This window comes from Phyllobates terribilis, unplaced genomic scaffold, assembly GCF_046119375.1.
Source record: "Phyllobates terribilis strain yellow unplaced genomic scaffold, ASM4611937v1 Scaffold_1__5_contigs__length_1240528914, whole genome shotgun sequence".
Taxonomy (NCBI): Eukaryota; Metazoa; Chordata; class Amphibia; order Anura; family Dendrobatidae; genus Phyllobates; species Phyllobates terribilis.
In genome coordinates, this window is record NW_027362761.1 from 354,144,968 (window position 1) to 354,160,656 (window position 15,689).

At 39.9% G+C, this 15,689-nt stretch overlaps 1 protein-coding gene across 1 annotated transcript in view; it reads right to left on the bottom strand.

Moving 5' to 3' along the window:
• Nucleotides 1-255: 255 nt before the first annotated feature.
• DNAH10 (dynein axonemal heavy chain 10) overlaps nucleotides 256-15,689 on the bottom strand; it is a 192,677-nt gene continuing 177,243 nt past the window's right edge. Inside the window, exons 73-79 of the mRNA XM_073676172.1 lie at nucleotides 12,879-13,050; nucleotides 12,404-12,535; nucleotides 11,127-11,338; nucleotides 10,671-10,838; nucleotides 10,394-10,574; nucleotides 4,666-4,811; nucleotides 256-513 (exon numbers count right to left, since the gene is read on the bottom strand). Of these exons, the coding sequence (XP_073532273.1) occupies nucleotides 367-513; nucleotides 4,666-4,811; nucleotides 10,394-10,574; nucleotides 10,671-10,838; nucleotides 11,127-11,338; nucleotides 12,404-12,535; nucleotides 12,879-13,050 (1,158 nt within the window). The 3' untranslated portion in view covers nucleotides 256-366. The remainder of the gene's footprint in view (nucleotides 514-4,665; nucleotides 4,812-10,393; nucleotides 10,575-10,670; nucleotides 10,839-11,126; nucleotides 11,339-12,403; nucleotides 12,536-12,878; nucleotides 13,051-15,689) is intronic.

Below are 15,689 nucleotides of genomic sequence, written 5' to 3' on the forward strand. Positions count from 1 at the left end.
TCTACATGAGATCGGCAGTGACACCCTGTCAACAGAGCAAAGTGGAAGAGAAAGAGCTGCTCAGTCAACGTGAGATCAAAAGGATGTCAGGGAATCACTGCCTGAGTTGGGAGAGATGTCACAGGGCAGAACAGGTAGGTTGTTAGCACCTAACTGCCAGTAAGTTCTTAGCCCCATTGCAAAAAAAAACACAAAAAAACCCAAAGTCCTGGATAACCCCTTTAATGGGAACATCTACTACAGTAAAAAATACACTTACAGTCTACCATTTATTATAAAGAGTTTAGATTTGCATGTACTTAAATGTATATACATTTAAAAGGAAAAAATATATTATCTTTTTAATGTTTTTTTCCAAAATATAATCTAATCAGAGTTAAGTGTAAGGCAGACGCCTTGCAGCACCCAGTGCGAGATGTGTTTGGTAGTGAAGAGGTCTCCCTCGAACACCAGACCAACTCCCATAGCATTCCTCCTCATTGACGTAGTGTAAACCGGGGTCTTGAATGTATTCTGAAAAACATAAAACAATCATGATGGGTACAAGTAGCAATATGGTACACTGTAGAATAAATCATTTCTAGCAATACAATAGTGTCTGAAAATCTTTAGTTAAAAAAATACACCAGAGCCAGAGCAAGCACATATGTTCACATTTCCTTATATACTTTTTTTCATATTGCCACCATAGGGCCAGTGGTAAGAAGTCCTGAATCTATCCAACCTGGCATTTCTAGGAATATTTAGCCAGGGCAGAACACTTTATTTACTAGCCACTCATAAGGCCATACATTGATGCTTGGCACTTGCAAAAATAAATATTCATTCATTTTAATCCCATACTGTAGTGCTGACGTACAGGTGGCCCAATGAGAAGGTATAAATGTCCACATTGCAATGGGAGTATATGAGGAATAAATCACGGCACTCCTGGTTGGTGCTCAAGTAGGGTCCAAAGCCAAGTAAATATATGAAAAAACTTGGCACTCAAAATTAATAGAAAAATAATAGAAATTTCGGTATCAAAACGACCTTCCTCAGTGTACCGACTTCCTTCTCTACTTGTGTAGTCGGTACACTGAGGAAGATCATTTTGAGACCGAAACGTCTATTATTTTTGTACTTGTTATATGGATTGCTATTAAAATCAAGAAATATTCTCATTTTGAGTGCCAAGTTTTTTCATATATCATATTGAAATGGAAGACTGGCAACAAAAAATCTGCCTGAAATCCCATAATAGAGAGCATCTGAGAATGCAAAAACCTCCCTTGGTATAGACTAATTTTGTTTTTTAAGTCTCTATACACATTTGATAAAAGTTAGCTGGTGGTTGAAGAAATGTTCTTTCCAGAATAACTGTTTCACCAATGCAGCCATGCAGATTTTTCTGGATTTTAGCCGTTATTGTTGTTCAACGTATATCAGATGCAAATATCAAACTGCGACTTCATTACAGACGATGATTGGCAGCGATGACGGTTAGATTCCACCAGTGGAACATTCCCTATGATTGACATTGTCCATTTTTCCCAACTTTAGTCTGATGAGTATCAGACTGACAACTAGAACAAACTCTGGATTAGCATCCCAACAGTAAAGGCTCATTCAGACATTCGTGAAACTCGGGCTGAGACCAAACTGCAATCCACAGACTGACTGCGGGTCTGCTAACCCAAACTCAGCAGTCTCATATACCCATGTGAAGCCGCTGAGTTTTGGTCAGGAGACCTATGGCTAGTCCATGGACTCCGATTTCGGCTCGAGCCTTACGCTTCATTCCGATGTCCGATTTTTTCACGTTTCAGCAAATTGGATGAATTATTTTGATCAGATTCCGATCAGAGTTTGATCGGAGTGTGGTTGGAGTGTCATCCGATTTTCTTGTACGTGGAGAAAAAAAACAATTTCTCCACCTTCTCTATTCTGACAGTCCATGAAAATCGTACCGCACTCGTATGTAATTCTAGTGCAGTCAGATTTTTTTTCATGGACTCATTGACTTGCAATGCCAATTTTGATCCGCCCTTCAGATCAAAATGGAACATGTCTCTGATATTTTCCGCAGGCCACTTGGTCAGAGGAAAAAGTCAGACATGTGAATGGCCCCATAGGCTATCATAGGTAGGAGTGTTATCCGTGAGAAACACAGACAGCACTCATATGCAAAAATCAGATGTCTAAATGAGGCCTAAACCCTCATTTTGTTTCTTTAAAGGCCTTCTCCTGCACCACTCACTTCCACATCAAGAGGAAAGGTATTAATCTTGCATTGGCAGATGCATACACCATGGGCAAGTATCGTTCACTGGTCCTGTAGTACTCAAAAGAAATATATCTAACCATTTTTTATCTTCCCAAACTATCAGTCATAACTAAATCCTGTAAAACCAGGAGCTTATTGTTCATGTTTATATCTATATGAACGTTTGACTTTTTATGTCCTTGAATTTGTGGGCAACGGTGTATTCTTATTTATTGCTTCTGATTATGTGTTGGGCCATTATATCGTGGCAGCAAAGGTATAATTCTACATTTTAACCTCTATATTCAAAACACGAAGACTGATAGTATAAACTGAGCTACAGTATGACTATGTACTTTGTGCAAACATGGACGTGGCTCCCCTTTTTTTACGGTTGTTAATTTCTGTTTATATACAGTTATATGAAAAAGTTTGGGCACCCCTATTAATCTTAAGCTTAATGTTTTATAAAAATTGGTGTTTTTGCAACAGCTATTTCAGTTTGATATATGTAATAACTGTTGGACACCGTAATGTTTCTGCCTTGAAATGAGGTTTATTGTACTAACAGAAAATGTGCAATCTGCATTCAAACAAAATTTGACCGATGCATAAGTATGGGCACCTCATCAGAAAAGTGACATTAATATTTAGTAGATCCTCCTTTTGCAAAAATAACAGCCTCTAGTCGCTTCCTGTAGCTTTTAATGATTTCCTGGATCCTGGATGAAGGCATTTTTGACCATTCCTCTTTACAAAACAATTCCAGTTCGGTTAAGTTTGATGGTCGCCGAGCATGGACAGCCCTCTTCAAATGATCCCACAGATGTTCAATGATATTCAGGTCTGGGGACTAGGATGGCCATTCCAGAACATTGTAATTGTTCCTCTGCATGAATGCCTGAGTAGATTTGGAGCGGTGTTTTGGATCATTGTCTTGCTGAAAGATCCATCCCTTGCGTAACTTCAACTTTGTCACTGATTCTTGAACATTATTGTCAAGAATCTGCTAATACTGAGTGGAATCCATGCGTCCCTCAACTTTAACAAGATTCCCGGTGCCGGCATTGGCCACACAGCCCCAAAGCATGATGGAACCTCCACCAAATTTTACTGCGGGTAGCAAGTGTTTTTCTTGGAACGCTGTGTTTTTTTGCCGCCATGCATAACGCCTTTTTGTATGACCAAACAACTCAATCTTGGTTTCATCAGTCCACAGGACCTTCTTCCAAAAAGAAATTGGCTTCTCCAAATGTGCTTTTGCATACCTCAGCCGACTGTTTGTGGCGTGCTTGCAGAAACGGCTTCTTTCGCATCACTCTCCCATACAGCTTCTCCTTGTGCAAAGTGCGTTGTATAGTTGACCGATGCACAGTGACACCATCTGCAGCAAGTTGATGCTGCAGCTCTCTGGAGGTGGTCTGAGGATTGTCCTCGACTGATCTCACCATTCTTCTTCTCTGCCTTTCTGATGTCTTTCTTGGCCTGCCACTTCTGGCCTTAACAAGAACTGTCCCTGTGTTCTTCCATTTCCTTACTATGTTCCTCACAGTGGAAACTGACAGGTTAAATCTCTGAGACAGCTTTTTGTATCCTTCCCCTGAACAACTATGTTGAATAATCTTTGTTTTCAGATCATTTGACAGTTGTTTTGAGGAGCCCATGATGCCACTCTTCAGAGGAGATTCAAACAGGAGAACAATTTGCAAGTGGCCACTTTAAGTAGCTTTTCTCATGATTGCATACACCTGGCTATGAAGTTCAAAGCTCAATGAGGTTACAAAACCAAAAAAAGGGCTTTAGTAAGTCAGTAAAAAGTAGGTAGGAGTATTTAAAACAAGAAAATGATAAGGGTGCCCATACTTATGCCCCTGTCAAATTTTGTTTGAATGCAGATTGCACATTTTCTGTTAGTACAATAAACCTCATTTCAAGGCAGAAACATTACTGTGTCCAACAGTTATTATATATATCAAACTGAAATAGCTGTTGCAAAAACACCAATTTTTATAAAACACTAAGCTTAAGATTAATAGGGGTGCCCAAACTTTTTCATATAACTGTAGCTTTCCATGGGAAATGTCTGAACAGTGGGGACCCAGGTCCTGCTCTACTCTTATTTTTTTTACGTCTGCTGAAGTGAACTACAAGAGCTGGGTACCGTCCAGATTGGGGTACACCTTGTCATGGTGGGATGGTTTTTACATTGTTTTGATCCAAAAAATGGTAACTAAGCACCCCTATGTTATTTCCATGTACTATTACTATTCATTTACTTATTACAGGGTATTTGCTCAATTTGATTTTATCTTTGGTTCTGCTTGTTAAATGGCCACAGTGTGAATGCAGACCTACGCATTGCACTTATACCAACATATTCTTTGGCTCAATAAAAAACTATTTTGATTATGGCTATGTACCTGTAACTTAAGACGATGAGCTTCTATAGGGATAACCTTCAGTACAGGCAACTCCACAACAAGGACTTTGGGTTTACTTTTCATTAAACAGGATTTCTCAATGTCCCAGTCAGCTCCTTCCAGGTATAATCCAGAAATAAAGCATCCTGCCGAAAGTACAAAAACACAAGACTGTCATGTAAAATATCTGATTACACATATACAGAAATCTTATCCTACTTATTCTTAGAATAACCCGCAGGCTGGATTTTAGAACGCAGCTATAACATATGCAAGCAAAACAGTAAGCAACAGGTCTCATGGTGAGTAGTGAGTAGTGTGGCTTCATCGACACATGATCAGGTAATTGCAAAAATAACAATTGTTCAAATAGTCCTAATTCTTCCAAGAGCCATAACTTTTTTATTTTTCTGTCCACGTTGACATGTGAGGACTTGTTTTTTGCAGTTGTAGTTTTGAATGACGACATTCACTTTAAGGGTTCTCTCACACTTGGGTAAAAAAAAATTAGTCCCATTCTCATCCAGGAGAGGGGGATGATTTTTTCTCACTTGTCATCTGTATGCAATCTGTTTTTTTTTTACTCAAGAGCTATTAATCTTTTACAGGACCACTTACAGTTTCCTATGCTATAGAATTGTAATGTATCTGTAAAAATCGGATGACACGCTGATGGTCCATAAGGCATGTGATTTTTTTTTCGCGCTGTACCGATATCTGACTGAAATCGCAGATCTGCACTGCCTCATTGAATAACATTGGTCCCAGTGCAATCCGATTTTTTATCAGATTGCACATTTCCGATTTATACGCTAGTGTGAATGAGCCCTAACTTTCAATCTACTGGAAAACAATATAGAAATTCCAAGTGCGGTGAAATTGTGGAAATAAAAATGCAATTCAGCCATGGGTTTGATTTAATAAATTCATTCAGTGGTAAAAAATTACTGTGAACTATGATTCTCCAGGTGAGTACATTTATGGTGATACCAAACCTTTATAAAAAAAATTCATTTCAGTGGAAAATAAAAATTCAGAAATTTGTTAAAAAAAAAAGGTTTGGTTCATTACCATTTTATGAGAACAATATAATTTTTATTTTCCCAACGATTGAGCGGTGTGTGGGCTTGTTTTTTGCATTACGAGTTGACTGCTTTATTGATACCATTTTGAATAAATCTAGATGTGGGAACAGAGCGCACAATGGGGTGATACCCACTCTCCCTCCATAGGGTAAGTGCTGGTTACGCTCACTTGGTGGAGTTGTGACAGGTTCTCCTATTTAGGTATGAAAAAAAACAGCTGCTGCTGCCCCGTGGCTGGTGGATAAATCCTCCAGGAAATATTGGATCTGGTTAGATAAAATACGTAAGGTGGGCTGTGCTGCAGGAGTAAATTGATTCTTCAACAATGGTGATAATAAGGTTTTTATTCACAGCGCGTTACAATCCCGTACTGGCGTCTTTATCAGTTAAAATAAATATCATTTGTTTTTTTCCCACTTATTAAAAACGCCAGTACGGCGTTGAAACGCGTTGTGAATAAAAAAAACGTATCATCACCATTGTTGAAGAATCAATTTACTCCTGCAGCACAGCCTGCCTAACGTGTTTCACCCAACTGGATCCATTGATACCATTTTGGGGTATATATGACGTTTTGATCTGTTTTTATTGCACTTTTTGGTGAGGAGTGATGACCGAAAAACTGCAATTGTGGTGTTTGATTTTTTTTCTTCTTACATCATTTACCAATCGGATTAATTTAATATTTTGGTAGATTGGGCCTTTATGAACACAGAGATACCAGATATATCTATTTTTTTAATTTCTTTATTAATCGGGGAAAAGGGGGGTGATTTGACATTTTTATATTTTTGTAACATTTTTAAAAACTTTTTCTACTTTTTTTTTTTATGTCTCTTTAGGGAATTTGAATCTGCAATCATATGATCACTTATACTATATACTGCAATATTGCAGTATATAATGAAAATCCCAGTTTAGCATATAGCTTAGCTTTAAAGGTGGACCAAGATGGCAGTAACGGAGCCCCCAGCTATGAAGGTAACCCATCAGCACCCCTAGATTGCGTCATACATACATTTATGTGGTATTGCATTAAAGGGTTAATAATACAAGAGGGGATAACTATGAATTCAAATACACTGTGTTCCAAATTATTATGCAAATAATATTTTCTCAGATTTTCCCAAATTACCTATATGAATTGCAGTCATAGTAATTTTCCAGTCAAATAGCTATTAGAGTACAATTGAAAGGTTTTTGTACAAACTGCCTATGATAACAGTATATTTTTTAAAAAAATAAAAACACTCAAACTGCACTCAAAATGCATGTTCCAAATTATTATGCACTGCAGAGTTTTCAACCTTTTCATTTTAATAAAGAACAAAAAAATGGTCATTTTTGAAATTATAAGCATTAGCAGGTTATTACAAACTGAAATCAAACAGTTTTCAACTCAAAACTTTATTCTAGGTGATGTTACATTTGCACATAGGACCCCTTGTTCGAAAGGAGCTTCTGAACTCTCTCGTCCATTGAATTTGTCAGGTTTTGGATGGTTTCTGCTTTAATTCTTTTGCATGAGGACAGAATACCCTCCCAGAGCTGTTGCTTAGATGTGAACTGCCTCCCGCCATCATAGACACTCCTTTTAATGATGCTCCAGAGGTTCTCAATGGGGTTGAGGTCAGGGGAGCATGGGTGCCACACCATAAGTTTGTCCGCTTTTATGCCCATAGCAGCCAGAGATGCAGATGTGTTATGTGCAGCATGAGACGGGGCATTATCATGCATGAAATGATCTCGATGGTCCAGATGGATGGAGTGGAGGATGGCTGGTTGATGGACACCCCATGCAAACACGGCTACGGCGCTAACAAGGAGGAGGTGGAGTAATGTTTTGGGCTGGAATCATGGGGAGAGAGATTGTCGGCCCTTTTAGGATCCCTGAAGGGGTAAAGATGAACTCCATAATGTATGTTGAGTTTCTCAAACAGCACTTCCTGCCATGGTTCAAGAAGAAGAACCGTGCATTCCGCAGCAAGATCATTTTCATGCATGATAATGCCCCGTCTCATGCTGCACATAACACATCTGCATCTCTGGCTGCTATGGGCATAAAAGGGGACAAACTTATGGTTTGGCACCCATGCTCCCCTGACCTCAACCCCATTGAGAACCTATGGAGCATCATCAAAAGGAGTGTCTATGATGGCGGGAGGCAGTTCACATCTAAGCAACAGCTCTGGGAGGGTATTCTGTCCTCATGCAAAACAATTGAAGCAGAAACCATCCAAAACCTGACAAATTCAATGGACGAGAGAGTTCAGAAGCTCCTTTCGAACAAGCGGTCCTATGTGCAAATGTAACATCACCTAGAATAAAGTTTTGAGTTGAAAACTGTTTGATTTCAGTTTGTAATAACCTGCTAATGCTTATAATTTCAAAAATGACCATTTTTTTGTTCTTTATTAAAATGAAAAGGTTGAAAACTCTGCTGTGCATAATAATTTGGAGTGCAGTTTGAGTTTTTTTTTTTTTTTTTTTTAAATATACTGTTATCATAGGCAGTTTGTACAAAAACCTTTCAATTGTACTCTAATAGTTATTTGACTGGAAAATTACAATGACTGCAATTCATATAGGTAATTTGGGAAAATCTGAGAAAATATTATTTGCACAATAATTTGGAACACAGTGTAATGACAACAATTGTGAATTTTCCAGTCGGTAACTTGTGCCACATCTGAAGGTGTCATCAGTAAATTATGCAACACTTTAACTATAAAACCAAAAAGACTTTTAGAAGAAAATAACAAATACTTATGTAAATACAGTACAGACCAAAAGTTTGGACACACCTTTTCATTTATAGATTTTTCTGTATTTTCATGACTTTGAAAATTGTACATTCACACTGAAGGCATCAAAACTATGAATTAACACATGTGGAATTATATACTTAACAAAAAAGTGTGAAACAGCTGAAAATATGTCTTATATTCTAGGTTCTTCAAAGTAGCCACCTTTTGCTTTGATGACTGCTTTGCACACTCTTGGCATTCTCTTGATGAGCTTCAAGAGGTAGTCACAGGAAATGGTCTTCCAACAATCTTGAAGGAGTTCCCAGAGATGTTTAGCACTTGTTGGCCCTTTTGCCTTCACTCTGCGGTCCAGCTCACCCCAAACCATCTCAATTGGGTTCAGGTCTGGTGACTGTGGCGGCCAGGTCATCTGGCGTAGCACCCCATCACTCTCCTTCTTGGTCAAATAGCCCTTACACAGCCTGGAGGTGTGTTTGGGATCATTGTCCTGTTGAAAAATAAATGATGGTCCAACTAAACGCAAACCGGATGGAATAGCATGCCGCTGCAAGATGCTGTGGTAGCCATGCTAGTTCAGTATGCCTTCAATTTTGAATAAATCCCCAACAGTGTCACCAGCAAAGCACCCCCACACCATCACACCTCCTCCTCCATGCTTCACGGTAGGAACCAGGCATGTAGAGTCCATCCATTCACCTTTTCTGCGTCACACAAAGACACGGTGGTTGGAACCAAAGATCTCAAATTTGGACTCATCAGACCAAAGCACAGATTTCCACTGGTCTGATGTCCATTCCTTGTGTTCTTTAGCCCAAACAAGTCTCTTCTGCTTGTTGCCTGTCCTTAGCAGTGGTTTCCTAGCACCTATTTTACCATGAAGGCCTGCTGCACAAAGTCTCCTCTTAACAGTTGTTGTAGAGATGTGTCTGCTGCTAGAACTCTGTGGCATTGACCTGGTCTCTAATCTGAGCTGCTGTTAACCTGCGATTTCTGAGGCTGGTGACTCAGATAAACTTATCCTCAGAAGCAGAGATGACTCTTGTTCTTCCTTTCCTCGGGCGGTCCTCATGTGAGCAATTTTCTTTGTAGCGCTTCATGGTTTTTGCAACTGCACTTGGGGACACTTTCAAAGTTTTCCCAATTTTTCGAACTGACTGATCTTCATTTCTTAAAGTAATGATGGCCACTCGTTTTTCTTTACTTAGCTGCTTTTTTCTTGCCATAATACAAATTCTAACAGTCTATTCAGTAGGACTATCAGCTGTGTATCCACCTGACTTCTGCACAACACAACTGATGGTCCCAACCCCATTTATAAGGCAAGAAATCCCACTTATTAAACCTGACAGGGCACACCTGTGAAGTGAAAACCATTTCCGGTGACAACCTCTTGAAGCTCATCAAGAGAATGCCAAGAGTGTGCAAAGCAGTCATCAAAGCAAAAGGTGGCTACTTTGAAGAACCTAAAATATAAGACATATTTTCAGTTGTTTCACACTTTTTTGTTAAGTATATAATTCCACATGTGTTAATTCATAGTTTTGATGCCTTCAGTGTGAATGTATAATTTTCAAAGTCATGAAAATACAGAAAAATCTTTAAATGAGAAGGTGTGTCCAAACTTTTGGTCTGTACTGTATATAAAATTCTTCTTTCAAAGGTTGATTAGGTCGATCAATACTTGGATCAGGAGCCATGGACTGGATCATGCATTATGAATGTACCTTGACCCTTTCCCATTTCTTAGTTGGACTTGGTGGACATGTGTCTTCTTTCAATCGTATTAACTATGTAACTTCAGATTGAGTCAGATTTAAAAACAATCTTGAATATGTATAAAATGCTCCTGGAAATGGTCTCTTTGGTAATCCTTACCTTGTCCAGGTCTCTCAGTGACTTCTTCAGCTGTACGGTACTTTGTAACCTGAGTGTACAATGTAGAGCGGTCAAGTGGCCATCCATTCTTTCTGCAAGTGGCTTGAACAAGAGCAGTCAGGTAGGACTCTGGGATATGCAACCCGGACAGCCACATGACATTTGGCTCACCCTCGTTCACCTGCAAGAATATAGGTAATATCAGTTATTGTGCTATCTGTATGTACCAAGCAGACACTAAGCATATATCTAGATAGTAAGGAACGCTATATCATACCCATGACGTGTACTGATTATAACGTGTCCTGAAATGAATCATCCAGTTTCCCAAAGATTTTAGGGTATCAGGTGCCAGTTTTCTCCATATGCTTGGAATCTGCCCATTAAATAGTGCTCGGGCCACCTCATCTAATTCATTGCTCATTCCAACTTCACCAGCCAATGCCTTTTGGAATTAAAGAATAAAGGTAATGTACTGGAGATCAACTTCTCATGACGCACAAGTTATGTTCCTTTTTGTTATACACAGAAAGAAATTATGGATGAAATATTTGTTTGGGATCCCCAACATTCATGATCCATTATTCCTACTTGTAGTAATAATTACCGTATTAAGAGTTTATCTGAGACTGGGAATGAAGTGTTAAAGTTTGATATAAAAGTTTTGGCAATATAAAAGGGTAAAAAGACTGATGGGTTGGGAAAGATGGCACCATGTTATCATTGTACTCACCCTCTGAAGTTCAGCTAGAGACCTGGACATGCGTACGATCAGCTTGTTAAACCTTTCCAGCTCCTGCAGTAACACCACTGTTGTTGGTGATATTTCTAGCCCAAAATTTTTCCTAATTTGATCCAGATCAAATACTTGCGGAAGCTTGTTCTCAATATCCTTTGCCACCTGCCCAATGTACTCATCCCGGCTTATACCTTTGCCCGATTCACCTGTAGAAATAGTAAAACTAAGTTTTACATCTGGCAAAGATAAGGTTGGTGAGATGAGCTCCACCCGTGAAGTTTTGTACATATTGGGCTAATGTCATACAAACTGTGGGAATGTTAAAGCACCACTCCCAGCGTTATATTGGGTTTTTTTTACTGTTGGTATGGTGCCAGTAATCTAAGTTCTCTCCCCTAATCTCATACTTACCAGCTGCCCCCTTCATCTGTTATCAGCGCCGCTCCAGTCGGTCTTCTGCAGGTTGTGATCTGCCAGATCGCTCCAGAATTTGCTGGGTGATCCGGAAGTCACAACACAATGTAAGTCTATGAGAGCCAGAACAAGTCTCTCATAGACTTCCATTGACATCTTGTGACTGTTACCTCTGACTTGCAATCCGTCAGAAGTTTCAGTCACAAGATGGCGGATTGGGACCAAAGTGGCGCCGAGAACAGCTGAAAATGTCGGATGGTAAATATAATACTAGGGTCAGGGAACTTACATCAGTGGCACCACTCCAGCGTTGAAATAAAAAAAAACCGCTGGAGTAGTGCTTTAAAGAGGACCTGCCACTGAGTTAATCAGTGGTATCGTGAAATACATTCTTTTTTATTTTTAAACAGTCTTTATTCAGACTCTAATTGTGACTAAAAATGTAAGTCCATGGCTGGATTTACCCTTAAATTTCTGTATTGAAAATGACATTCCAATATGCCTAAACAATACCCAATATACAGTATTAAAGGAGTTGTCCAGTCACAGCATAATGAAGCCCTATTCAGAGGATAGGTCATCAACATGAGTTAAGTGGGGATCTCACATGTTATTTCCTTTGGCAGGTGCCAGATGTAACCACTATGTATACAGTGGCAAATCACAGCTCCATTCAGCATGTAGCGGCCGCTGCCAGGTACTGCAGAATGGCACTTATAAATATGAATAGGATCACTACAGATCTGATATTGATGATATACTGTACACAAAGGATAGGTCATCAATATGCTGTAACCAGACATCCTCTTTAAACTGCAGAAAACACAATTATAACTTGGTGACGCCAATTCTCGTACCTGTCTGTGGCTGCAGTTCCAGGAGGTGAGACCACATATCCCTAGCAGCCTGTGTGTAGTATCCAATTTCAGCATTTGGATGCAGACCAAACACTTCAGGGGTATTTGCAAGGGGAAGCGATTCTATTTCCTCTGTTAACCAAAATGAATACATGAAACAGATTCAAATTTAAAAAAAAAGAATGGTTTGATAACAAAATATTTTCAAATTTTTCAATTTCTAAGTAAGTAATGTCACTCAGTATTCTTTTTTTTTTAATAGTTTGAATGTGTGGCACAGGATATTTTGACAGCAACTCACCTGCTGATTGTTTCCACTGAAAAGAGCAAGCAAGAAATTGGATTCATAAGAAACAAAGTCTACAATAAAGTCATGAGCCCCTAACAGGCTGATATCATATAATAAGAGATTAAGGTCAGTCTCTTGCCCAGATATTTACGACAAATACTTTATTAATCCTAGCCCTGATCTTACCGACAAAGTCATCTTTTTTGTCTCCATTTGGAATTTTGTAATCAACGTCGTCATTTTTGTAGAAATGGAACAGTTGGAAAGTGTCAAATATAAAGTCGCCTAAATATTCATCCATGTAGGTGGTGAGAATCCGACGGTCAAAGCTGTCAATGGCCCTTCCTCCATACATGACCTACAGAGATACACAGTAACTAATGATATAATAATGTGAATAGTTTACAATACAAAAGCTGAACCAGGTAAGTGGTCTCACTACAATTACATGTGGTAAATGGGATGGACATCCCCTGCCCCTTTAATTAAAAAAAAATGTCATAATTAAGAACAAGGCACTAGTTTGCCACCAGATCTCCTAGACCAGTTATGGCGAACCTATGGCTCGCGTGCCAGAGGTGGCACTCAGAGCCTTCTCTGCTGGTACACGAGCAGTCGCCCCAGCACTGACCTTTTGTGGGAGTCAGCCGTTCTCTGAGCCGGCTGTCAATCTGACAACCGACACAGACACGAGTACAATTTAAGCTCTGAACAAAGGCACTTCCGGGTCAGGGAGACATCAGCAACGTGATCAGGTCATGTAATCACACTGCTGATTTCACTCGCCGGCGCCACAGAGACGGAAACATTGTTGGTGGTAAGTGCTCCAATGGAGCTGTAGACACCGAAGATTTGTTGTCATTGGAGGACAGTATTGGGAGCACTAATGAGAACACAGAATGGGAAGCTAAGGGGTTGAGAAATTTGAGTATACAGTTTGAGGAGCGAGGAACGGTTGGGTGCAGACACAATATGTGGAGCTGGGTTGGGAGGCATGTATGGGAAACAAGTATGAGAGGGGGGAAGGATGCGTACACAGTATGGGGAACAAGGGGGAGGGAGAAAATTGAGGACACAGTATGGAGAGGGAGGGGATGGGTGTAGACACAGTATGGAGAGCAAGAAATTTGAGGACACAGTATGTGAAATGAAGTAGGGGATTGGTGCAGAAACAGTATGGGGAGTGAAAGGGGGTGGGTGCTGACACAGTATGAGGAGTGAAAGGGGGTGGGTGCTGACGCAATATGAAGAGCGAGGGAGGGGATGGGTGCTGACACAGTACGAGGAGCGAAGGGGAATGTATGAAGACAAAGTACAAGGGGTGGAATGTATGTGGACACAGTATGAGGAGGAGGAATGTATGCGGACACAGTAAGGGGAGGAGGGTGTGGATACAGTATGGGAAGCGGGTGATGTATGACGAAACAGGAAGGGGGAAATGTGTGAGGAGACTATTGAGGGGAATAGTGTGAGGAGACAGTACATAAGAGGGACAGTGTGTGGGTTATATTTTATGCAGGGAATATAGTGAGGGGCAATTATTTATTCAAGGACTCATCATAGGGCACATTTTTTTTTATTAAGGAGCATTATAATCACTCTGCTATTTTTAAGGGCATCATGTTAGGATGTGCTGCAGAAAACCAGAGAAGAGGGAAGTCTACAGAGATGAGCTGTGGTTGAGAAAAGTCATCATGAAGTATGGACAAGATGAAGAAAAGAAAGAGAATGACTTTACTAAGAGACAACGTCATCTAAAAGGTACCTGGATGTAAATGCTTATGTGTGATACTGACTAATTCTCATCAGTACTGTGGTTCCGGTATGGTTCAAAGTCTGATAATGACAGATAATAACAACTCCCAGCATCTTCTTACCATTGTTAATGACATACTGGGAGTTGTAGATTAATGTGATACAAATGTATATGGGGCTTACCGGACATTACATTTGATGTACCATGTACTGTTGGTGGTCCTGGTGATGTATTTCTGGACTGATGAGGGTTGTGATGCTGAGTTTCTGTACTAATGGGGGGGGTCTAATGATGTATTTCTGTACTGTTAGTGGTTCTGTTGATGTATTTCTGTACTCCTGGTGGTTCTGGTGATGTATTTCTCTGCTAGTGGTTCTGGTGATGCATTTCTGTTCTGCTGGTGGTTCTGGTGATGTATTTCTGTTCTGCTGGTGGTTCTGGTGATTTTTTTCTATTCTGCTGGCGGTTCTGCTGATGTATTTCTGGTCTTCTGGTGGTTCTGGTGATTTATTTCTGTTCTGCTGTTAGTTCTTGTGATGTATTTTTGTTCTGCTGGCAGTTCTGGTGATGTATATCTGTTCTGCTAGTGATTCTGGTGGTGTATTTCTGTTCTGCTGGAGGTTCTGGTGATGTATTTCTGTTCTGCTGGTGGTTCTGGTGATGTACTTCTGTTCTGCTGCTGGTTCTGGTGATGTATTTATATTCTGCTGGTGGCTCTGGTGATGTATTTTTTTTCTACTGGTGGTTCTGGTGATGCATTTCTGTACTGATATGGGTTCAACTGATGATGTATTTCTATACTGCTGGTGGTTCTGGTGATGTTTCTGTACTGTCAGAGGTTCTAGTTGATAATTTAGTATGGCTGCTAAAGTTATAAATGTCCAAATAGCCTTTGGCAAAAAGAAGGTTCCCCACTCCTGGTCTTCCACAAGCTGCTTTAGTGGTCTTTATCAGGACAGGAAGTAATGACATCCATTCTTTGGTCACCTGACCATTAAGACCTCAGATGACTGGAAAAAAACATCATCAAATGTACTTCTGCTGATGCCCTGTGAGGCTATGTGCCCACGATGCAGAAATGAAGCAGAAAATTTCAGCAGCGTTTCTGCATGGTCTTTGCAGTCAAAAACGCTTGCGGATTTTACACGCGGTTTTGACGCGTTTTTGACGCGTTTTTACATGCAGATTTGACTTGCGTTTTTCAAGTTCATTGGGACCTCAAATCCGCATGCAGAAACGCA